This window comes from Athene cunicularia, assembly GCF_003259725.1.
Source record: "Athene cunicularia isolate RWA chromosome 1 unlocalized genomic scaffold, athCun1 chr1_part2, whole genome shotgun sequence".
Classification (NCBI taxonomy): domain Eukaryota; kingdom Metazoa; phylum Chordata; class Aves; order Strigiformes; family Strigidae; genus Athene; species Athene cunicularia.
The window spans coordinates 43,570,615-43,593,227 of record NW_020799092.1 but is presented as its reverse complement, the minus strand read 5'-3'; the positions used below and the strand labels follow the sequence as shown (position 1 = coordinate 43,593,227).

General features: G+C 41.6%; 2 protein-coding genes across 6 annotated transcripts in view; both read right to left on the bottom strand.

Moving 5' to 3' along the window:
• The window catches only part of PTPRB (protein tyrosine phosphatase, receptor type B), a 63,938-nt gene extending 48,707 nt beyond the window's left edge, over positions 1 to 15,231 (bottom strand). The window contains exons 1-3 of the mRNA XM_026865140.1: positions 15,164 to 15,231; positions 13,533 to 13,925; positions 4,782 to 5,020 (exon numbers count right to left, since the gene is read on the bottom strand). Of these exons, the coding sequence (XP_026720941.1) occupies positions 4,782 to 5,020; positions 13,533 to 13,925; positions 15,164 to 15,218 (687 nt within the window). The 5' untranslated portion in view covers positions 15,219 to 15,231. The remainder of the gene's footprint in view (positions 1 to 4,781; positions 5,021 to 13,532; positions 13,926 to 15,163) is intronic.
• Positions 15,232 to 15,980: 749 nt separating this feature from the next.
• PTPRR (protein tyrosine phosphatase, receptor type R) overlaps positions 15,981 to 22,613 on the bottom strand; it is a 159,516-nt gene continuing 152,883 nt past the window's right edge. For all 5 annotated transcript variants that reach the window (XM_026867828.1, XM_026867832.1, XM_026867829.1 and 2 more), the window contains one exon: positions 15,981 to 17,201. In XM_026867828.1, coding sequence (XP_026723629.1) covers positions 17,108 to 17,201 — 94 coding nt within the window. In that variant the 3' untranslated portion in view covers positions 15,981 to 17,107. The remainder of the gene's footprint in view (positions 17,202 to 22,613) is intronic.

Below are 22,613 nucleotides of genomic sequence, written 5' to 3'. Positions count from 1 at the left end.
CTGGCCCCGGGGTGCCGCCCCTCGCTTCTTGCGGGTCCCACCTTCCTCCCGGCTCCTCTCCCACCCGCCTCCCTTCCTTCCTCGCCGCCTCCTCCCCATGTCGGCTTCTCCCCCGGGGCGTCTCTCCCCGTGCTCCTCCTGGCTCGTGGGGGCCCCTCGGCCTCTCAGGCGGCGCCGTTGTTGGCGGGGAGCGGCAGCACTTCACTTGAGGCTGCCTTGCCTCGCCTCATGGCTGCCGTGCCTCCTCGCATCAGCCCCGCCTCATGCCTGCCTTGCCTCGTGTCCCTCTTGCCTTGTGTCTGCCTCGCCTCATGGCTGCCTCGTCTCATGCGTGACTCACCTCACGCCTTCCTCGCCTTACGCCTGCTTTGCCTCATGGCCGCCTTGCCGTGTGTGCCCCTTCTCCTCACGACTGCCACCCCTCATGGCCACCTCACCTCTTGCCTGCTTCACCGCACATCTGTCTCGCTTCACGATCACCTCACCTCGCATGCCTGCGTGTCCTCATGCCTGCCACCCTTTACCCCCACCCCATCTCCGGGCTCACCCTCCTCTTGGCCTCAGCCATCATTAAACCACCATTCCAGCTCCCGTGTCTCAAAGACATTTTTAGCAGTTAGCCGCGGGCCACCAAGGCCTCCGTCCTCTCCCTGGCCCTGCAACACCACACCCGGAGGAGCTGCAGCTTGGAGACTCCCTGCAGAGCCCAACACCAAGCTGCTGCCCACAGCTCTGCGTGCCGGTGGAGGAGTAGCCTGTCTGTCAGCAGCCAGGTTATCTCAGTTTTTTGTTTTGTTCCGCGTCAACTTGTGTCCTTGAAACAATTCCTTCTTATATCCCTTCAATAACTCACAAGCTAAAAATTACACCACGGAAAGCAAGAAAGTCTCCCTGTTTTCAGACTGCCCCAAAGAAGCTGTGCGCAACTCCAAACTGGCTGCAGCCATAGCACCGCTCTCTGTTTCTGTCGTGTGCCCATTTCCATCTTGTTTAGGTTTCAGCCTCTTAAAACTCACAGATATATGTGTATGTGGTGGGGTGAGGGAGAAGAAACATAGCTAAAAGTGTTTTGGACCTTCAGATACTAAAATAGACAATAACAGAATCACAGAATTCTGTAATTATGTGATAGCTAGAAGTGTTTTGGACCTTCAGATACTAAAATAGACAATAACCTAGCAGCCATGGGGTAAATTTGAGATTGCGTATCGGGGGAAGAATTTGGAATTTCTTTCTTCATTGGGAATGGCACTTTTCTGCATCTTTCTGTACTGTATGATGCACATGGGATTTTAACTTTTAAAAGCAGCACCTCAAGGAAATTCAACACCATCTCTGTTTCACTTTTGCCCCACTTTAGGGAGAAAAAGGTGCTACGGTGTACAGACAGTGTTATGGTGTCTGCCTTTTAGCAGAAGCTGCTGCTGCAGGATTTTTCTGGGCATCAGCCTGTCAAACAAGCTGCAAGTGTCTGTAAAACCTTAGCTCTTGTTCATCTGTTCAGAAACCAAAGGTCTGAGCATTCGTGGGTGGTACCTGCACCTATGGAAAACTCCATCTGTCCCAGTGAAGCTCCATGCCTAGTCCTAGGCACATGGCACTGACAGTATTGGGCTTTACTCTGCAAAGTTCGGGATGATTAATCATTTTATAAAAGTCACCTTAAGTTATGATACAAATACGTATTGATTATTATGCCATTCTCAAGCCCATTGCAGAACAAGTTTTCCCTTGGAAGAGATGTTTTACATACTTCAGGCAAAAGGAGGGACTGTGTTCCAAAGAGCTAGTACAGTGATAAACCATCAATGGAAAACACAAGGTGTTAGACCTAAACGGGCGCTAAAATGACATCTTGTAATCAGTTCAAGGTGAGAAAGATTTACAGTGTAAATTTATCTTTAGATGATCATGCTTTTTGGACCTAATGGCATAAACCACACCAATATTTTTCCAGCACTGGAGAAGAGCAAATCTGAAGGCTTACTGGGATGTTTGGATTACTTCAAACCCCTGTCTGAAAATGACGGTATTTGGAGTAACCCACCTTTTCTTGAAAAGTTGAGCTGACATTGTAAGGATTTTTGAACACATCCATAATCTGAATTTGTAGGGAAGATACAATTCAGATATGTAGCTGTAAGTTATTAAGTAGATGTACTATGTGAAATGAAAAAAAAACCCCACAGCAGTGCAAATTCACAAAGTTCAGGACAGAAATTGAAACTCTCACAAATGAAATTTAAAGACTCTTGGAAATGTTTGTCTGTCTTCCAGCTTACATAAAATAATGTGTGGAGAAAAGGGATGGTGCAGCTTCCCAGCAGCGCCCATAATTTGGAAGTTCCTACTTTATTACTCTTGCTTTCGTAAAATCTTTAAAACTACCTTTTCGTATTGGTATGAAAGTACTGTTTTATTAAGGGTTTTGAGACTTCCTTCTGTACGTTATACATCACAAAGCTGCTGTAAGGGCAAGGTCTGACACAGATGTCTGTGCAGCAGTGGAATAAAACAGGAGGGGGTCCATCATTCACTGGTGGCAATACATTTATATAGAACAGCCAACAAAAGACGAGTAATTATTTCCAGGCTGGCATTGAATAAATGGGCTTTTAGCAAATCAGCAGTCACACAGCCTTTAACACTTACTGATCTGTGTGGCAAGCCAAGAAACTAATTAAAAAAGAAAAAAAAAAAACAACCAACAAACCAAAAATGAACTGGAAGTGAGTTTTGGGAGTGGCCGGACATGTCTCTAATAGCAGGCTCCAAAGTCCCTTCCAGACACTTTCCCAAGGTTTCCTGACTTTTCTTTTAACACCAACATTTCTCTCTGTCTCTCTAATCAAGAGGAAATGGGCTTTGCATAGCTTTTGTCATGATTTGAAAGTGCAAGCTGCAGTTTTATTTGAAATCTAAGGCTGCTGTAAACCAAACATTTTGTTCGATTGAAGTGTCAACCATTGTCCCCCCCAAAACGGGTACTCTCGCAGCCAAACATCAAGGCTTTACTTCTGCAAACAAGAGGACCTAGACCTAGCCTGGGCAAATGCAGTTCATAGAAGGTATTGTCTTCCTAACAATACTCAGTGCTTACTTAGTCTATGTGTTTTCCAAGTATCATGTTAAAACTAGTTAATCCTTTAAAGGTCCCTGTTAGTTTGACAAAAATATTTCTAACTCCACTCTAAAGACAGGGAAATAGAGATGGAGGCCAGAGATTTAAAGATTGTATATCTAAATTGGTGTATTTAAATTAAAATGTCCAGACCTGGCTGGAGGCTCTAAGGGATGGATGCTTAAAGAGCCTATCATCAGGATTCGAGCTTGAAAGCTTTGATCTAAGCAACTTGCCCAGTGCAAATCATGTGAATCAGGAGGTGAACTGTGGTAGGAACACAGGGCAGCTTCCATTCAGATGGTGCCATTTCTTTAGCACTGGTGGGATTATTTAGTAGGAATGCTGGAGGCAGTTCGAGTAATACCAGATTATACAGGACATTTCCATTTGGAGGAGGCAAGTGTTCTGTGCAGGAGGTATGCAAAGGGACAGAGGGCATGGGGAAATAAACGCAGCCTGCCTGCACCAAGCAAGAATAACCATATTTTAAAAGAACCTTCTCCATCAGCTATGGAAGGGGGTGCAGTGCATCCATCACTGGCTCAGTCCCTTCCCCTCATCATCACTAGAATAGCAGTGTCAGGGTCCAGAAACCTTCAGATTGGTTATTTGGGTCAACATAGTGCTGGGTGACAGTAATTCTGCTTTCTCCCTGTTGTTCATACCAGATGGTACAGGCTGCTCTTGTCCACAGTGCTCCCAAATACAAAACAGATTTCTTAGTCTTATCCACAGTAACACTGACACCCAAAGTAGTAACTAAAACAACATGTTTGCCTGCCCCGATACATTGAGTGCAGTGTGGTCTCCTGGAGAAGACAGTACAGGGGATTTAGGGATTTTCTAAACCACTATGTGTTGATAGCAGTACAGGGACCAATGATGTTCTGCATGCTTTGGCTCTAACTGCCCATGCACATTTTGCCAATGGTGATTCCAGATTTCTCTCAGATTACTTAACTGTGCCTTTCAGAAAAGGAAGACTGGAAACACGTGGAGGTACTGAATGCCCACTGTCAGCTCATTCTATGGACGGGGCTGGCATCCCTGTTCCCCTCCTCTGACAGGACTATTTGTGACTGGACAGAGCAGAGATCAAGAAGCATCTGTGTGTGTCTGCTCTGCCTATTGGTCATTAGATAAACTGACCAGGGACAAGGACAGGGCTCCTTATAAGGCAAGTTAAAGCATTCAGATTTCACTTGCTTTGATCTGTAAACCATGTATGGAATTTTAGGACTCAGTTATCCTAAATAAGGTCATAAAACATACTGTGATTCTTAGAGTCTAATTAGAGCTAGACCCTCATGTCATGCAGAGCCTAAGTCATGGAGAGCAAATATCCAGGCTTCTGTGGCTCCTGCCACATCCGTGAGCTTCCCATTGCTCCTCACGTATCCTGAGTATTTCCCTCAGGCTTACAGATTTTCCCAATGCATTGTGCGCACCGGGATTGTGCTGTACAGAAGAGGCAGAAGAAGCTGTGCTTCTAGAAAGGGCACTATCAGCATGAACAAAGCATCCCATCAAAATAAAGAACAAAGCATAGTCCTGTAGCTGTTTTTTTAGTCCACAAAACATCCACCTGTAATAGCTATCAGGCTCCACAGAGTGGAGCAGGCTTAATAAAAATCCATCAATAATTATTCTGCCTTACCTCTTCTGTAGTGCTAGAATATTGAAGAGTACTTGTTGGAATCCAGGCTTTCTCTGTTACTGCAGATTTCAAGTCAAAGTAGAGGTTTTCAATGAGATTTTTACTGAAGTGTTCAGTCACATTTCTGATTAGCATCTCTGTGCTACTCTTCAGCAGATTTTCAGGCCTAGAGGTAACGGCATTTAAAGGGGGGGATGTAGTTCTAGTACTCCATACAGAAGTGTCTGCATCTTGGAGATCTAAGACAAATAAAGGAAAGTAATTAAAATCAGCTCTACATTTTTATAAACAATACTTTAGATGCCAATAAATATGGCTGATATGACTTCTAAGTAGTTTAAGTGCACCTGTCAGTTCTATAGCTTTTTGTTTTCAGTACAAACATGTATTTTGCGTAAATACCAAAGTCTATGCAAAACAAAAGCAGAAAAACTTAGTTTCTCTGAACATTCATTTTAAATATAGTCCATCAATGATTCTGAAGTGAAGAGAAAGGTTGTAGTTTGTTATTAACAGCACAATGTTTTCATTCGTAGGTTTTTCACTTGCTTGTGTCTATCAAGGGGCACAGTTTCAGCTTTATACACTCAACCCCTCCTTTGTAAGTATGTGGGCCAGATTCTCATCTGCCTTTTCTCAGTGTAAATTGAAAATATGGCTCTGTTCAAGATAATTTTTCAAGACAATTTGTTCAAGATCATTTTTTGTTTAAGATTTTTGTTCAAAGTAAGTTCCTTGTGCCCATATGGGACATCTCTCTTTCATTTTTAAACCAGTCCCATACAGAGACCATGCTAATCCCTGACTGCTCTATTCCCAAGGTTCAGCTAACAATTGTATCAGGTAACTGAAGTGTTATATGTGGTGGAAATATAATGGTGGAATTGCTTTTTTAGTCACGTATCCTTCAGAGAACACCAAAGTTGCAATTAGAGTGCAGGAAAGATTTTACTACACATTTTTCCTCCACGTTTTCATGGCTCTTCCTCCCCATTGGTATGTATTTAATATCCTTTCTTTGTGGATGTGAGGGCAGGGTTCAAGCTGCGGTGGCCTCTACATCTGGTAGCATCACATTTCAGCAAAGTGATTGGAATTACTCACTGGCCCCTTCTCCTCACAAAATGCTGCCCTGCCATTGCTGGAGCACAGTTAGTGTGCATTGGCTCAACGCCCAAGACACTTTTGTCTGTCCTTGAACCAGGATCTCCAGCATGACAGAACCTTGTTTTGCTGCTGAGCCACTGGGCTGGTTGCCATTTATAACAATTTTAGCTCACAAACCCTCAAAAAAAGAAAAAAGTAATGATGGGGTTAAATTTCAGCAGAAGCTTCCAATTGTAATTGTTTGGTGTGCAATTATGATGTTTTAGCAGGCTAATGTGTGATTACCTCTTACCCCTCAGATCATGAAGTCAAAATGATGGATTTTTTTGTGTATGTGTAAATATATGTGTTAACATGTTTATATAAAGAAACTTACAGTACTCTCATTTGCATCCATGCAAATAAAAGTGATCTTGTAAGGCCTTGTAAGAGACACTTTATTCAAAGTTTTTCCTGTGCTTGACAGCACAGTGTGTTCACCTGGTACATGGTTTTGGATTGTCTTGAAAGGGATTGGTTTGCTGGAATGGGTTGATACCCAGATTAAATATTTCCCCTTCTTTTATCTAACTGTGCTTCTCTAGGAATAAAAATCTCCAAGTCTCCATCTAATTACAAAAAATTTTGATCAAATATTTTTCCAAATCAAGGCATTGAAAACAATACTACAGACCTAATTCTGCTCTCTCTTATACCCATGCAAAGGGTTTCATTGAACCCTCAAGTCTGGTCCAACACTACATGATCGTCCTCATGCTGCTACATTTGCAGAATCCCTTGCAGAGTCTGCTACAGTCCTACATCTCACGCCTTCATGGCCCCCACCAAAAGCACAGGGAAGAGTCTGGCAGGGACAGCCCTGTGCTCAAGCTGTCATCAAGCTGCCGCAACAAACCCATTAGCTGACACAAGTCCAGACAGTTTAAATTCCATGTCAGTCATTATTCCTGGGGATCTTCTGGTAGTTGGGGGTCTCTGAAGGGCTGCAGTAGGCAACTAGAAGTGCTAGCACCAAGGACTTGGAAAGAATTAGGCCTGCTGGCTCTGTGCCTCTCGGATACCTCCAAGTTCAGCAGGGAGTAGAACTTAATGGTAGAAAGATGGCTAAAAAAAGAGTACATCTGAGTGGTCAGCAGCCACTTAGAAAAAAAGGCCACTCCGTTGGGTTCCTAAATATAGATTTACACACCCAACTTAAAAACACATTAAAAAAAAATCTTGGCTTTATTTACAGACAAATAGCAGCAATTCCAACAGGAAGACGTTTGCGTTCCAGTGCAATTGTGCTTTAGGAAAGCTGCTGCTCCATAAAAGGGAAGCTGGTGCTGCCAGTGACATTTATGGGACTCAGCAGCCAGGGGATAACCAGCATTCCTGGTGTAGGAGCCTCAGCTCAGCCCTCCTGGAAGTGAGACATTTGGTCCTGAGAAATGTTCCACTGCCTGAGGAGGTACCATGAACAAGCACTTGGTCACTGCATAACCTGACTCCTCTTGTTAAACTCTGGGCTGCCCTGGGTTTCCTGCTAAAGGGTCTTTCCCAGCAAAGACTGACAACAGCCTGTTACCTGTAACCTGTGGATGGAAATGGCTTAGGTATAGCAAGCACTATGCCATACTGGAACTTCAGATATATGTACCAGCACTTTCCATGTATCCTGCATTTTACTGACTAATAGGGTTCTTATCTGCCCTCACTTCCAAGAAAATCAGGATCCAGGTTTATATTCTCTTTCTAAGGAAAGCTGCTATGGTCCTAGCATAAAGACCCTTATAGCCCTTCTTCAATAGCAGGCACTTATAAAAGAAAACTGCATATTATAAGACCCAAGCAAATAGATTTCTACACAACTTGAGTTCCAAATTTTTAAACGTGAAAAAACTCATCTCCTGTCTGGACATCAGTAAAGTACACAGACATCTCAACAGTGGGGTAATTTTCAGAAGTGTTTAGTATTGTTCTATCAGTCTATTTTGGAAATCAGTCATAAAAATGTTCATGGGAACCGAACTGCAGCACTGACACTAATGCTGATCACTAGTGGCTGAATGATATACAGTGTGTGAACATACCATTGTAATCATCAGTAGCATACCCAGGAGAAATGATGACATTCTGACTAAGTGCATATTTCATCCATGGGGTATACTGCATCCATCTGCTTAAGGATGCATCTGCAGGCGCTTACAAGGAAAGGAAATTCATACATTTTGCATGTATGATGAGCAAGAGTTTATTTGTCAAGTACTGAGAACCCTATAGTGGTGCCTTCAGTCTCAGACGAGTCAGCATGGTGCAGCTTTCTGAAATAGCTTGCATTGTACCAACCTGCCTACCCTGTTAAAGCACAGTTTCAGAAAACTAAGGCTGAACTTCTAGTGAAGCATAAACGAATCAGATACCTGTTGTATAAGAAAAAATACTCTGTAAGACTATGTAACTTGCTAACAGCTAGACTTGAAGCTGGAAGTGGTTGTTTTAAGATCTTTGTATGTGCAGGACAAAATGAATTATCTTTTTAGCTGTCTAACTACTTGTAAGTAGACAGCAAAAATAAAGACTCTTTAAAAAACATACTTCAGATTTCTGTTAGATGTAGGAGTGTGACAGAAGAACAAAATCCACTAACTGTCCTTTCTTTCCCATTCAGTGCAGACATTTTAAAAATTGCAAAATTTATGCTACTTGAAAAATTTTTACCCTCTTTCTCTGAAATGTTGTAGAAGTTAGTGAAGTTTGTATCTCATGTCAGAAGGGTCAAATGTCTCCAAACTCCAGTCTAATCCTGAGCTACTATTTTACTTGCTTGTTTTTGAAATACTGAAGTGGCCACTTAAAGGCTCTTTCAGCAGCAGTGGTAGCAGACCATCAAGATAATTATGCTGATAATACCATAGATTGATCATCAGCCCTGTTTCTGACACCCTGCATAACCCCAGGGTGCCTGAAGTGGATTTTTGGTTACGGAAACATATCTAGACTCTATTAACTCCATGGATTACAAGCCTATGAAGAGAGCTCAGAAAGGTAGCTACTATGTCCTACACCTAGGACTTGGTTCCGTTGCCTAAACATAGTTGCCTAGTGCAATCTGAACTGCTTTAGGGCATCTGAGACATCTGCTCAGGGCTCTTGGAGCACCCATGGGAGACCTGTGTCACTCTGGGTAGGCAATTGGAGGTCAGGTGGGATATCCTGGAGCATCTCAAATGGCAAAAAGCACCTACGCTGAGACAACTGAAATAAGACCTTCCTTCAACTAGATACCTAGAAGCCGAAACCCACTCCAGCTTCTACAGAGAGATCCATACAAAGTAAAGGGAGAGAAGGTAATCACGAAAAGTATCGGTATAGTTGTCTGGAATTGTCATTGCAGCAGAAGATAAAATAGTAAAGCAGGACTTGCCATCTTCCTGGTTGCTCTGGAAAGCTGTTCCTATTGTTCCATTTTTTCCCTGTGAAAGTAGCTGAGCTGATTTTGTTGTATACTCTCTGTGCTGTGGCTCACTGAAACTTTGAAAATTTATGAAAACCAAAGACCTAGGCTACACTGCAGATTTTTCCATTTCTTTTTACAAAATGTAAAAACACATTTATCTTTGGGCTTCTATCAGTATGCTGTTGGATTGTGTATAAGGTCTTGTAATTATGTCCAAGGATCTGACATTGATGCCTTTCTTTTTCCAGGTAAAGCTGAGTAAAAGTGGTCAGCCATGTATTGCTTTGACCAAAGAAAGAAGATTCAACTCATTGGTATTTCATGAGTTCACATAGATGTTAGGAAACTCTTTTACTTACAAAATCCTATAAAATAGTAATTCAGGGAGATAAAACTAGGTTTGAGTGAATGTTTTTTAGGAAAAATTTTTTGGGTCAACTCAAAGGTGGAATGAAAATATTGATTCTCACTGTCCTAATTTATTCTGGAGAAAATTGTAAAGGTTACACACACAAAAATCCAACCTGTTGTAAACCTAGGGATGAATTGGTGCAGTCATTACAAAGACAAAGTGTGGAAAAATTGAAGCATAGAGATAGTAACATGACTGCAAAAATGGGTAAGAGTTGCTGAGTTTTCTGTGCTTCTGCCACCTTTTTTTGGTGCTCTCCTGCTTTCCCAAGAGTGTGAAGAAGATGCACGTGCCTTCCCTTATCAAGTTCTGCAGTTGCTACTGCTGCTCCAGTGGTTTGGGGCATTTTCTGAGTGTGAACTGCCCTGGTCTCTTCTACCCTCCATCTCACCCATCAAAGTGTCAGCAGTGGGATGTGAACTTAATAAGCTCAGGTTCTGATATGAAGCAGGCAAACTGAAGTGGGATAAGGGGAAGAGAGAAGCCTATGTGAAAGAGAAGACACAGAGCCAGAAGCTGGGGTAGAAAAGGAGAAAGGACTGAAACAGTTTGAACGTCAGATGACACATCAGGCTTTGGCTCATACATGGTATCTGATATTTTGTCTATTTTAGACCGCAAACAAAACAAGAGATAAAAGGATGCTGTATTTGTTATTTGAATTCCTTGTCCAACTTGTTTTATATCTTTGTAGATCCCACTATGGTTCTTAGGTATTTGGCACATAACAGTAAGTAATAAAACCATTCTCCTCCACAAAATCAGCTACTCATTTGAATGGGGCTTTGTCCTGATATCCACAGTTCTAGGGGTTTGCAGCTACAGTTCCTTCAGGAGATGTCCCTACTATGTATGATATGGTAGAAGACAAATGCAATGCAGAACATCATACTACAAAACAGTTCACAACACCACCTGCATCCAGATGGTTCTACAGGCTGTGTGACAGTGTCTGGATCTCAGTGAATAACTGCTGTATACAGCTGGGACTTGTGTCTCCCTAGTTGAAGTCATTCTCCACTTAGTGAATAATTTTTTGTCTGCAGTGGTTTTGAGGTTTGTTGCTAATATGCAAGGTGCCACGTAGCATTGCCTCTGTTCTCTAATTGGATATTTTATTGAAACTAACATACCCAAAACAAAAGGAGCTTGCCAGAATTGCATACACAACTCAGAAGTGACACTGGCATTGGTGTGTCAGCATTAGTGGTGCTCTGGGTTCTTTCCAGACATACAAGAGGAGATGGAGTTTGTTCTGCAATTGTTATTTACATGCAACAATTTTTGCGCTTTTCATTCATCCTGCCTTCTACCTCTTCACTTCCCCCATGGTTTACTCCCCGTGTTTCCACTCCTGTTCCTTCTTCCAGGTCCTGGGCTTAGAGAAGCTCTGACCCCAACATCCAGCTAGTGGAAAGAAGGCTTTAGCACTATAGAGACTATTCCTCTCCCTGCCCAGACTCTCCTCATGAACTTGATGAGAACTGAAGTCTCACCATCTCAAGGGAGGCTAATACCTCACGGGCCTTCTTCATGTTAGCTGTTTCAGCCAGAGGCCAGATTCAACCATGGGTCTGTGTGAGGACTGTCTGCTGTTAAATTTAAAGTGATTTCTGACTGAACAGAAATGGGATACATATTTAAACTGAACCTGATTTCCCCAGAGTCATTTAGCTCAGGATTGTATCAAAAAATGTATATTCAAACACATCTCAGATGGTTGATTTGAAATCCAAATCCAAGCTCAGACTTTCCCCAGGCTCAGAAAAATCATGCTTGGCATTTGAGTTAGGTCCAGAATAAAAAGTAGTTGCAGTTGTTGGGTTTGGAGCTTGTACTATATCTGGGCTGATAAGACGTTTGGGGTGCAATTCAGTGAGTTACTCCTTTGCCAAAATATAACTGTTTTTTATGAGTACTATGAAAACAAAGGGTAAATTATATCAAAATATGGTGTTAGTCAGGAGTAGAAAAACTTACAGCCGTTTCAGCTCCTAGGACTTTGTTCAGTTTTTACTATCTTAGCTAAATATAGACTGAATATGTTATTTTAGGCTGATCTACTGCTGCTTTCACTGAAAGCAGACAGATGTTCCTCGAAGATTAATTTTACACATTCAACATTGAAAATTTTGACATGCATATGAATGTCAAGACCACCACTGTGGGCATTAGTTTTTGTTCTTGTAGTACTTATTATTATTTGAAAAATTAATCTCTTCGCACTACAACTCTTTATAAGTTTCTTATGTACCTGGAATTCTTAGGTATGAGGCTCATAATGTAGTGTTGATTTCTCAGCAGAGCTTCCTCGGAATCTTAAAAGGGAGATAACTGACACAGTGAGACTCATAAAGTGGGTCTACAGGTTTGCTATGGAGAGGACTTCAGGAAAATTAAGGTAAATTCATTAAAAGGCTGAGCACAGTAAATAGATGAGAAGGTGCTTAAATACCCCATGACAATTGTCTTACTTGGTACTCATTGGCCTTCAATTGCTTCTCCTCTGAGGATGAATAAGAAAAGCATGTAAGGTTACTTTAACTCTGTTAGGCCACACTTCATCCAGCTATCTAAAGAAAGTAACACTGCCTACATACCTCATCTTAACTTTTCATGGTGTCTTTGAATAAACAAGCCATAGTCACCCTATACACAGAATGTCAAATGATTTTGCCTTTTTAATCTTGAAAATACGTGGGAGGGCTGGAATGGCATCTTGGCCAGTTTTCCATTCCCTGATTCTCAAGTGAGTAGTCCTGCTGCTCTGAGTAGAGCTCCGCAAGTGCAAATTCGCTGAAAAAATGCACTGCCTTACAGTGAATGGGAGGTTAAAAGGGTTAGAAAGAACAAGGATTTGTTTTAAACATTCTTAAAACTTGGCCATATGCAAAAGTATTGGGTCATAAAACATTTTTTTTTTAACCCTGTAAAGAAAAAAATAAATTCTGTGTTTGTTCCCCAATAAAAAGCTTAACTCTGCAGGTTGTTCTTGTTTGCCATGAAGAACTGCTTAGTAGTGTGCAAGAAGAATGTCAACGGAATTGTCAGGAAGGGCTGACAACAGGACATCAAGGAAAGTGTTATTAAGCAGTATTCAAACTGTTCTACCTTCCCTTTTGCTATGGATATGGAAACATATAACCACACAGGTGCATCAACACAGCTGTAAGTATGTGCATGGACCCATGCACCTCAAAGTGCTATTGCAAGAATTTCTGAGACTTTTGATTCAATTAATTATTTTCAGGATTTTGAGTGTTCTCATATATATTGCATGTAAGGGCAAAGTGACACTGTAAACACATGAATGTGTAAGCCATGTCTGGGTTAATCAGATATTAATTGTGCATGTGTTTGATTTTCAGATGTCTTCTTGCTCTGGACAGATTGAATCTGGATTTGTATGATAAAATGAATGGGGAGGAGAAGGACCTCTATACATCCATATTTTTAAAAAGTACTAGGAATTAGTACCCACAATTCTGTTTAAAAGTGAAAAAGGAATGACACAAGAATAGCTAGCTGAGCTTACACACAAGCTCTTTGGTCCAAAGATTGGGAGTAGAGAAAAGGAGAGGCATCCTGAAAAGATAAAATAGCTTAAAAACCCCACCAGTTGGAGAAAGACAGCACTCAGCTGTTCTTTTTATGATTCTCTAAACTCTTTTCAACTATGAAAAGTATTTTTCTGTATGAAAAAAGATAAATCATTTTTAACATTTAAGTTAGCATCAAAGAGACATTTTTGTTACAAAAATTTCCAGGATACTTCCTGGAAGGAGTAGCTCACCTTGCTTTGAGCACAGATTTACATAAACAGGTTTTCCCGTCTCGCTGGCTTCTAGCTGCATCCATGTATGAAGGTATTTCTTACTCTGCTTGGCCATTACCTTCTGACCTTGCTTTGTGAGAAAGAGAGAGCTGTTGGCCACCCTCAGGAGCCCATCCTCCTCATGGCAAGTCCATCTGACTGCCTGAGGACAATCAACAATGATGCTGCGAGATGACAGGGCAGAGCGTGTAGAGATGCTCAGGCACTGGGCAGATTTCACGTGGAGGAGCCTGTCATCTTCTGTCCACTGCCACTGCTGGTTGATGTTGGTCATATTGCACTTTTCCATAATAACTCCTCTCTTTTCTGAAAGACACTGCTGTTTCTGGACATGGATAATCAGAAACCCTTCTGGAAGAGGAAAATTCCAGAAAAATACAATAGATTACACATGATTATTAAACAAAAAAGCAAATTCTTGATGGTTTAAAATACATGGGCAAATAAATCTCTCTTCCCACTTTCTATGTGTTGAACTTTTCATGAACTTTCCGTATGTCGAACCTATTGTAAAAAAAACCCAAACTCACAACCCACATTATGCAAGTGCTGGTAATGTAAAGAGTGAGAAAGCAAAAAGCAAACTATTGTGGCAAAGGTCACCTTTAACTTCATTATAAATAGAAATGAAGAAAAAAATTAAACTGGATATAAAAGAAATCCAAGAATTAGTGGCTTTAAATGCCAATTCTAAATACCCCACTTCCCCTGCTTGAAAACATACAAAGATCTACACAAGCTCTCAGTCTTTTTTTCAATTTTACAATATAATTTACTCTCTGGAAATTGTTTTTGTACATCTCATAGCGTTTCGGAATAAAATATATGAGGACATTCCCAAATCTGTGTGCCTCTCAGTGCCTGTGCCGTTACAGGAGTGGAGGGACTTTACTGATAGGAAGTACATCTGTTGCACTGGATTTATTCCAACATCTCTAGCTGTTAGTTTTGTGACCATCCTCATTCACATTAGATTGCCTCTTTGTAACACCACACTTAAAGATCAACACCAAACACTCCAATGAAGAGAACTACAATGCATTCATCAAAAAACCCCAAAGTTACCAACGCAAAATCCAGACTTGTTACACAACACAGAACTGGTGCAGCCTCCCTGCCACATCTTGTTTAGGTTTTTCTCTTTTTTTAATCCCAGTAACTCAAACATTTCCAGCCTCATTAGTTACAAAGTGCTAAACCCAACGTGTATTCATTTCCTTTCGTTGAAGTTTGTCATCCCCTTTTTTTTACAGACCTGAGCATTTTCTAACTAAGCGTCAGAGACAGCTCCTGGCTCTGAAGTTTCACAAAGTAGAAATAAAAAATAGGAATCTCCCCTTCGAAGAGCTCAGGTCCTGGATTGTCTAGGAGGAGATCTTCTTAAAAAAAGAAGAGGTATCTCCAGCATAGAAGGAGACAGTTTATTTTCCTTTGGAAAGAAACCTAAACAGAACGGGCTACGTTGGCCCTGCCCCCCATTCCTCTTGCATGAACCCCGGTGAAGCAGTAACTCAGTTTTTGTTAGTCACCAGCTGTGCCAGAGGGCACAGAGCAATATGGCAGAGGGGAAGTGGGGAGAGGGCACTTACCTGAGAATGTCAAGGCAATACAGGTAGAAACCAGGACGTGAAATAAAGAATCCATTTTCCCTCTAGCAACTCCCCATGCTTCTCTTAAAAAAACCCACCTCAGATAAGTGAAGCGAAGGCTAGGAAGGAAATGTGCCTTCACAGGGGGAAAAAGTCAGTGACGAGCACTTCCTTCTATTCAATTGTTTTGGGGAGTTTTACACCACTTTGTCCTTTCGTATGATTCTTCAGAGTTTACTAGTTGCTTTATTTTGGAAAAATACAAGCAAAAGACAGAGAGGTTTTCAAACACCTGGGAAACTGAAAGAGATGATATTGAATCTCTTCAGATTAAAAGAAAAGGGATTATATTTTTGTGTAATTTGTTGCCTGTGAAATATTACATGTCTGCAGGTGATCTGGAAGGTGCTGAATAAGTATATACTGTATTATCCAGGGAACAAACACACATTTTTTTTAACTATACATAATCAAGCAAAATCTCGATATTGATACTTCTAACTCCACAAGTTCTAAAAGTCAAGTGGAGGGTGGGGGGAGAAGGGGAAGAGGAGGAGGCAAGGCTCTGAAGTCTGCACTGGGTCTTACATAGACTTCCCCTGAGGGATCAGGTGCTTGCTGGTTTTGCTTTCCTATCGGGTCATACACCTTTCTCTGTGTCAGTGGGAGATTGCCTGTGTCCTCTGCACTGGTTCTTCAGTGGTCTGAAGCCATAGTGGAGGCTAACCGAATTGTACTGGGCTCTCCCTGTTTATGGTGGTACAAGAGCATGTGGTGCAGTAACTATGCTAGGCAAGAATAGAGACCTGGGTAAATCTTTTATATCAAGTGTAATTTATTAGCAGTATGAAGCAAAGTCAACATCACTGCATTAAAAAGTCATTATACCCTGTAAACAGACCTCCCAGTGCTGTAAGTCATAATGCCAACTTCACATTTCTCTTAAAAACAAAGTCTTACTGAACAGTAAAGGAAACAGTCATAGCAGCATTTTCTTTCTCGTATAATCTGTCATGGAAGAGTCCATATCACTAAAGGCATCTATCTCTTACTGAAAGAGATAGAGCAGTTAAACAACGTAAGCAAAAAATTCTTTATTAATAAAAGACAGACAAATATTTAAAATCCTTACCATTTAATATATGCTACAAAGTTTCTTTTAAAAGTAAAATGACTTACACAATTTACAAATACACTGGATTCAGGTCTGCAGCAGAAGCATGTTCTGACAATCAACAGTATAGGATAAATACATACACACTTAATGACAGACATTGTGCTCTGCAACTGCTCTGTAAGACCTACAGTAAATACACATTTAATAGTTAATAGTATGAAGAACATGTTATTTCCATATAAAATATTAACTGCTTTTGAGTATTTTCAAAAACAAGACTTTAAATTTTTTTATTATCTCACCTTCTTTTTCTTAATCCATAATTGAACACTTGCAATTTTAGCAGCAAGGATATTATGTGGCCAAGAAACAAGCTCACCACATAATCAGTAATAGCACTTTACAGTACAGTTGACAGTCCATTCACAAGACAGTTTGCAAACGTTAAAGCATTTATACACTTGATAAACATTTTGTCTGTGGAAGTTCCAATGTCCATCCGACTGCAGCAGTAGCACATACATACATTCCATATGGCAGATATCAGTATTACAGAATTAAACCCACCTTTAGATATATATGCTAAATCCACGTGTCGTTTCAGTGTGGTACCTTCTTTATAAATCATTTTTTGGGAAGCTCACAATGCATTCATATACAGTAAGGGTCCAGCAATCTCTGTATTTTTGCCAAACCGTTCACAATCCTTTCAGAAGATGGCCTCAAAGCTGTTCTTTCCACTGCAGTAAACTTCTTGAAGAAGCTGCTGGTAGGTAATGAAACAAATTACCTCAGGAGACTGACATTCGGTTTTACCTTCCTTGGCTTCACTGGACAGCTTCTGCAGAAAGTCTGCTTTCATACAGACTCAGTGCATGGTGCACAAATTCATACTGTTCGCTGGTCTGAACCATTCCACCCCTGAAAAAGAAACACATTGGAATGAAATCTTACTTAAGAATGCAACAACCTCCAGCCATGACCACCAGATATAATACAAGCCCTTTTCTCAATTTTTGACTTAGAGTTTCCTTCAGTAAGTTGGAGATTCGCCTGAGCAGAAGTACGTTCTTCAAAACTTGTGCCATCCAGCTCATGCCCAGAATGAACCACCATTCCCAATTCTGTTAGGGTAAGAACTAGAGAGGAAAACATCTGGCACCTACACTGTTTAAACCTAGATTTCAAATTCAACACATGCAAAGAGAATTTTGCTCAGCCACTTGAGCAAGAAAGGCCAGATATATGAATGCAGCAATACTACTGATGGAGCAAGGGAGTAATTTCTGTCGTTTACTAAAAATGTAACCTTTGGTGACCCTCAGATTGCCTGTGCAAAGAACAGCTCTTCCTGTCCTCTTTCTAACGCCTGCAATGCATCCTGTCTGAACAGCAGCCACCTAAGAAATTTTACAGCAGTGACTCATTTCAGCATCAACAATACAAAAGACTTTAACCTGACCATAAAAAGGCCTAGTTACAGCCAGCTTGGATTAGATGCCTACATTTAAAACCGTCACCTGATAGCAATACTTTTTTAATCCCTTTTTCAAGTGTAAGTACGAGGCTCAAGTCCCACATCTCCAGTGCCAATTGCAGTGTGATAGGAAGGGGATGATGTTCTACAGGAGGTAGGTGTGATATTTAGTAAGAGTGGTACCATTCAGCTCTGAAATTAAACGGAGCCTCTTTCTGACAGTACTAAGGTCTTCCAGGTCTCACTTCTCATGGAGTGAAGCCTCAAGTTTACTTAATTCCACTTTTATTATCTTATCTGCCAGGGTATTCAAAGCTACCTACTCTGCTTCTAGAACCAAGTCCCCAGTTTATCTTCAGCATACCCTGGAGTGGCTAGTTACCTTTGGGGGGTTGAAAGACGAAATGGCCTTAGTGGGAAGGAAGACATTAAGATGTATATTGTATTTGGCTTCAGCGAGATCTTCCTTTAAACAAACAAATTTTTGAAATATTCGGATCCAGAGCAATGTTGAAGCCAGGCATCTTACAGAAGGTCTGACAAACCCCCATGTGATCCCTTCAGACACTCTAGCACCAAAAAGGGTCTACTGATATACAAAGCTATATGAAAAATGGTAAAGCTGCCTCAACAAGCATTGTCCTTTAGTATTAGGAACATTCTCTACAATCATAAGGTCCTTTTATTTTTCTCAGTGCTACTGAATGGTTAAATGGCTGTGGCAGGAAATTAGATAATTGTTAAATAATTATTAATTAACAGAATTAAAATAATACCTACTTCTTTAAGCAAGTGACCAGCTGTCTGCGCTCCTCCGGTGAGCTCAGGCAACTGTAGAACATCTTTTAGTGGCCTGCATGTCTATCATGATATGCTTTTCCTAGGAATTAAATCACAGGCCCTTAAAGGGTCCCATCTGGTGCAACATGTAGCAGCCTCTTAGCTTTGCCAACAGAGACATCCACAAATTCATAACTCTTGGCTGCCTGCTGCCTTCAGCTGCTTTCCTCTGTGCCTGTCCCCTGCCTGGAGATCCAACGAGAGTCTAAAGGTGATGGGAGGGCTTTGCTCTGGTTCTCTGTGCTGCCTAGCCTCTTTCCTTCCTCCTCACTGCTGTGTCCTGATCTGCCCACGCAACACATTCCCAGCCAGATTCCCTCCTCTCTCCCCCATCAATGGTCCCCCAAGATGTTCTCTAAGGGAGTGTGTTTCCCAGGTTAGATCCGCAGTGTGGAAGGAGTGGAGGAAGGGAACATATCCAGGCAGAAGGACCTGGCAGGAAGTGCAGGTTAAAACAAGTTTGGCTGCACTGGGCTGTTGGCAGGGGTGATCCTTGCTCCTTCCTCTTGGGTGCTGAAGCAACATACAAAATCCCCGAGAAGGCATGTATAAGACTGGCTGGGGCTGAGCCCAGCACTACCGCATTTGCCCTGTGTTAGCAAGCATAACTAAGAAGTTGTGATGCTTCTGAATCCTGTATGGGCAAATCAATGCACATCCCTGTCATCTTAGGGGCACCTGAGTTGTATACAGAGGTTCAGACAACTTGGCCTTCTCAGTGCTATTATACATGGGGTTCATAGAACCATAGCATCACAGAATGGCTTGGGTTGGAAGGGTCCTTTAAAGATCACCTAGTGCAACTCCCTGCCACAGGCAGGAACATCTCTCACTAGACACGTTGCCCCAAACCCCATCCAACCTGATCTTAAACACTTCCAGGGATGGGGCATCCACAACTTCTTTGGGCAACCTGTTTCAGTGTCTCACCATCCTCATAGTAAAGATTTTCTTCCTTATATCTAATCTAAATCTCCCCTCTTTTAGTTTAAAATTGTTACCACTTGTCCTATCACTACAGACCATGGTAAAAAGGCTTTCTCCATCTTTCCTGTAAGTCCTCTTCATACATTGAAAGGCTGCAAAAAAGTGTCCCATTTTCTTCTCCAGGCTAAACTACTCCAGCTCTCACACCTCCTTCATAGGAGAGGTGCTCCAGCCCTCTGACTATTTTTGTGGTGCTTCTCTGGACCCTCTCTAGCAGGTCCATGTCTTTCTTGTATTTGGGACCCCAAAGCTGGATACAGTGCTTCAGGTGGGATCTCACATGAGCAGAGGAGAAGGGGAGAATCACCTCCCTTGACTGGCAGGCTTGCGATTCTTATGCAGCCCAGGATACAGCTGGCTTTCTGAGCTGCGAGTGCACTCTGCTAGCTCATGTCCAATTTTTCATCAGCAATATCCCCAAGTCCTTCTCCCCTTTGTTCTTGTGCAAGGCTTGTGTTTAACAGCAAGGAATTATCTGTGACCCTAAAACATCAGTTTGTGCAAAAGGCTGCATGGAAGACCATTTCAGGGGGAAATCTGCTCAAGGAGGGGACATTTCCCCTCCTGCATCTCTAGTGCCCAGAAGGTATATACCCTCAGGTATGGCACCTCCGGCTGTGCAGCCTTCGCCCTCTGCCAGCCCTCACTGCCAGCTCCTCTGCAAGCTGCTGGGCTCTCTGTTCTTTGGAAGTGTCTGTGGTGGTGCTCGGAAGAAACAGTCCCTGGTATCCTGAGAGCTCAGGGACTGTGACCAGCTCTGCCTGGGCAGCCATGGGGAAGGGAAGAGTCCTTTACCCTGCCCTCTGGCTTGCTGCTACTGCGGCTGGATGCAGCCTGCTCCAGAATGAATATGATACAGGGTTTGAGATTTATTTTTTTTTAACCTGAGTCGATTAGTCAAAACACTTAAACAATGAATTGACGCACACTGGAAACTCTTTTCATCCTGTCTGAGGAGCCAAGACAAAAATTATCAGACGTCATTCCAAGAATGTGCCTTTAAGGTTAAGAATGTGCAGTTTCTTGATATTACAGTAAGCCTTGAAGATGCCTCACATCAAACCTTTCCTGTTTCTGTTGCAAAACATGAAAAATTAACTGGGAAAAAAAAGTAAGCTGAGCAGATCTGTGGGTCTGTCTTTCTATGAATCCACACAGAACATGGTTGTATCTCCATCCTGGGTCAAGATTCGGAGTGGATGGTCCATTTCCTCATGTTAGCTCAGCACAGATGATTACTGTTGGATCTGTTCACCCCTTAACTTACACTGAACAGCGAAGAAGAAAATGCCACCTGGACATACCTTACCTAGGAACAGCTCTCTTCTATCTCATTCCCTATTGGAGTTCTATTTTAAACTTTGTTTGCAGAGGGGCTACATAGGCAGTTAATTAAGCTACTTTTCAGCATAACTTTTTGCCACCACCTGCAATTCGAATACTTTTTTAGTTCTCACCGAGTGTGCTGGGAAATGGGAATGTTTTGGCAAGTCATTACAGCATCACTGTGAGTCCCTCAAGAACAGCTCTTTTCTCCTATTGGTCAATTCACTTTGCTAGAAATGTGGCCATGGACCCATGTGACAAAAATTTCACACACAAGTTGATACCGTTGAGGTATCAACTTCATTCCATCAGTATGTCTGCATTTGGATGGTGCAGCTCTGAAGCAAGCCAGATTGGTTGGGAACACAGTGGAGATGAGGTATGAGGGATGAAATATTCAGTGTACCTCTTAGGCAGGCTTCTGTCTCCGCTGTGGTCAGATAAAAATATCTTTTCTGTTGAACTCTCTTTTTTCTGTTTTGTGAGGGCAATCTGATGTAAAAAGAATAAACTGGAGCTCAGCTGCTGGCCAGCATCATGAGGAAGACAGCCTGTTCCTGCTCTTCTCCTGGTTGTACCCCATTGCTAATGTTGGCTACACTGGTAACTGAAGTGCAATACAGCTATGGACAGAGCCAGCTCTTGCAGCCAAGTCTAGTGTGATGTTAACTTCATTTTGCCAGGTTCATGCCACATGTAATGACCCTATCTCCCATGCCCACTTGCCAATAACCACCACTTCAGGACTGAGTCATCAGGGGAAGCTGGTCTCATTGAGTTTTTTCCATTTAACAGTGGTACTTGGTCACTTTATGAACCCGTGATCTGGTTGGGCTGGCAGTGGCTACTGTAGTCTTAGGGACTGCTAAGCTCTGCCTTAGCAATCCTTGCTATAAACTCACTCCCAGGTGAGTGAGATCCATTCTGCAATATGGTCAATTGGAAAAAGAAAAGAAAAAGAGCTTTTGGTTACTGAGTTTTGACCAGAAAAATGTCTTTAAAAATTAAAACACAGATATATTTTTTGTCTCAGGCAATGCCTGAGAATATGAAGAGCTGAGGCATCTTAAGTAAGATCTCTGAAGTCTATTTATATAATCTGAAACTCAAAAAAAATGCAGAAATGTGCAAATCACAAGACTTAATATTTTTTATAACAAGTTTGTGTCACTGAGACTGCTGTTAGGAATGTTTATATTTGAGTCAGATTTCCACTCTCTTTCCAAGTTTATCTAGGATACTAATATATATAAGAAAGTTTAACTAGTCAGAGACATGACAAAACTGTGTTGTCAGTTATAATGCTGAAAATTTGCATAATTTTTTCTATGGCTGAAATAATGACATAAACAATAATGTAGCTGAGACCAGAGTTTGCTTCCACTTCTCTACAATGGAGTGTAAAAGCAGTAAGAAAAAGGTTATCTTATAATAGAAATACTAAAATGGAGGAGAACACTACAAACCTTTTTCAATCAGATTAAACCATAGTTAGAACAGAGTGTTGGAAATTTGGAGTTGATAATTTAAAACAGAGTAAGGATTTTCCCCTCAGCTCTTCCATCTTTTTTGTTGTTGAGATTTTTAGGTCAGGAACTTCCCTTGGAGAATTTTACACTCCAAGTGGCTCATGTTGCTCTGTAAGAACCACATTACAATCTCTAGTATGATGAAGGCACATGGGAGGGGAAGGCAGAGGAGAT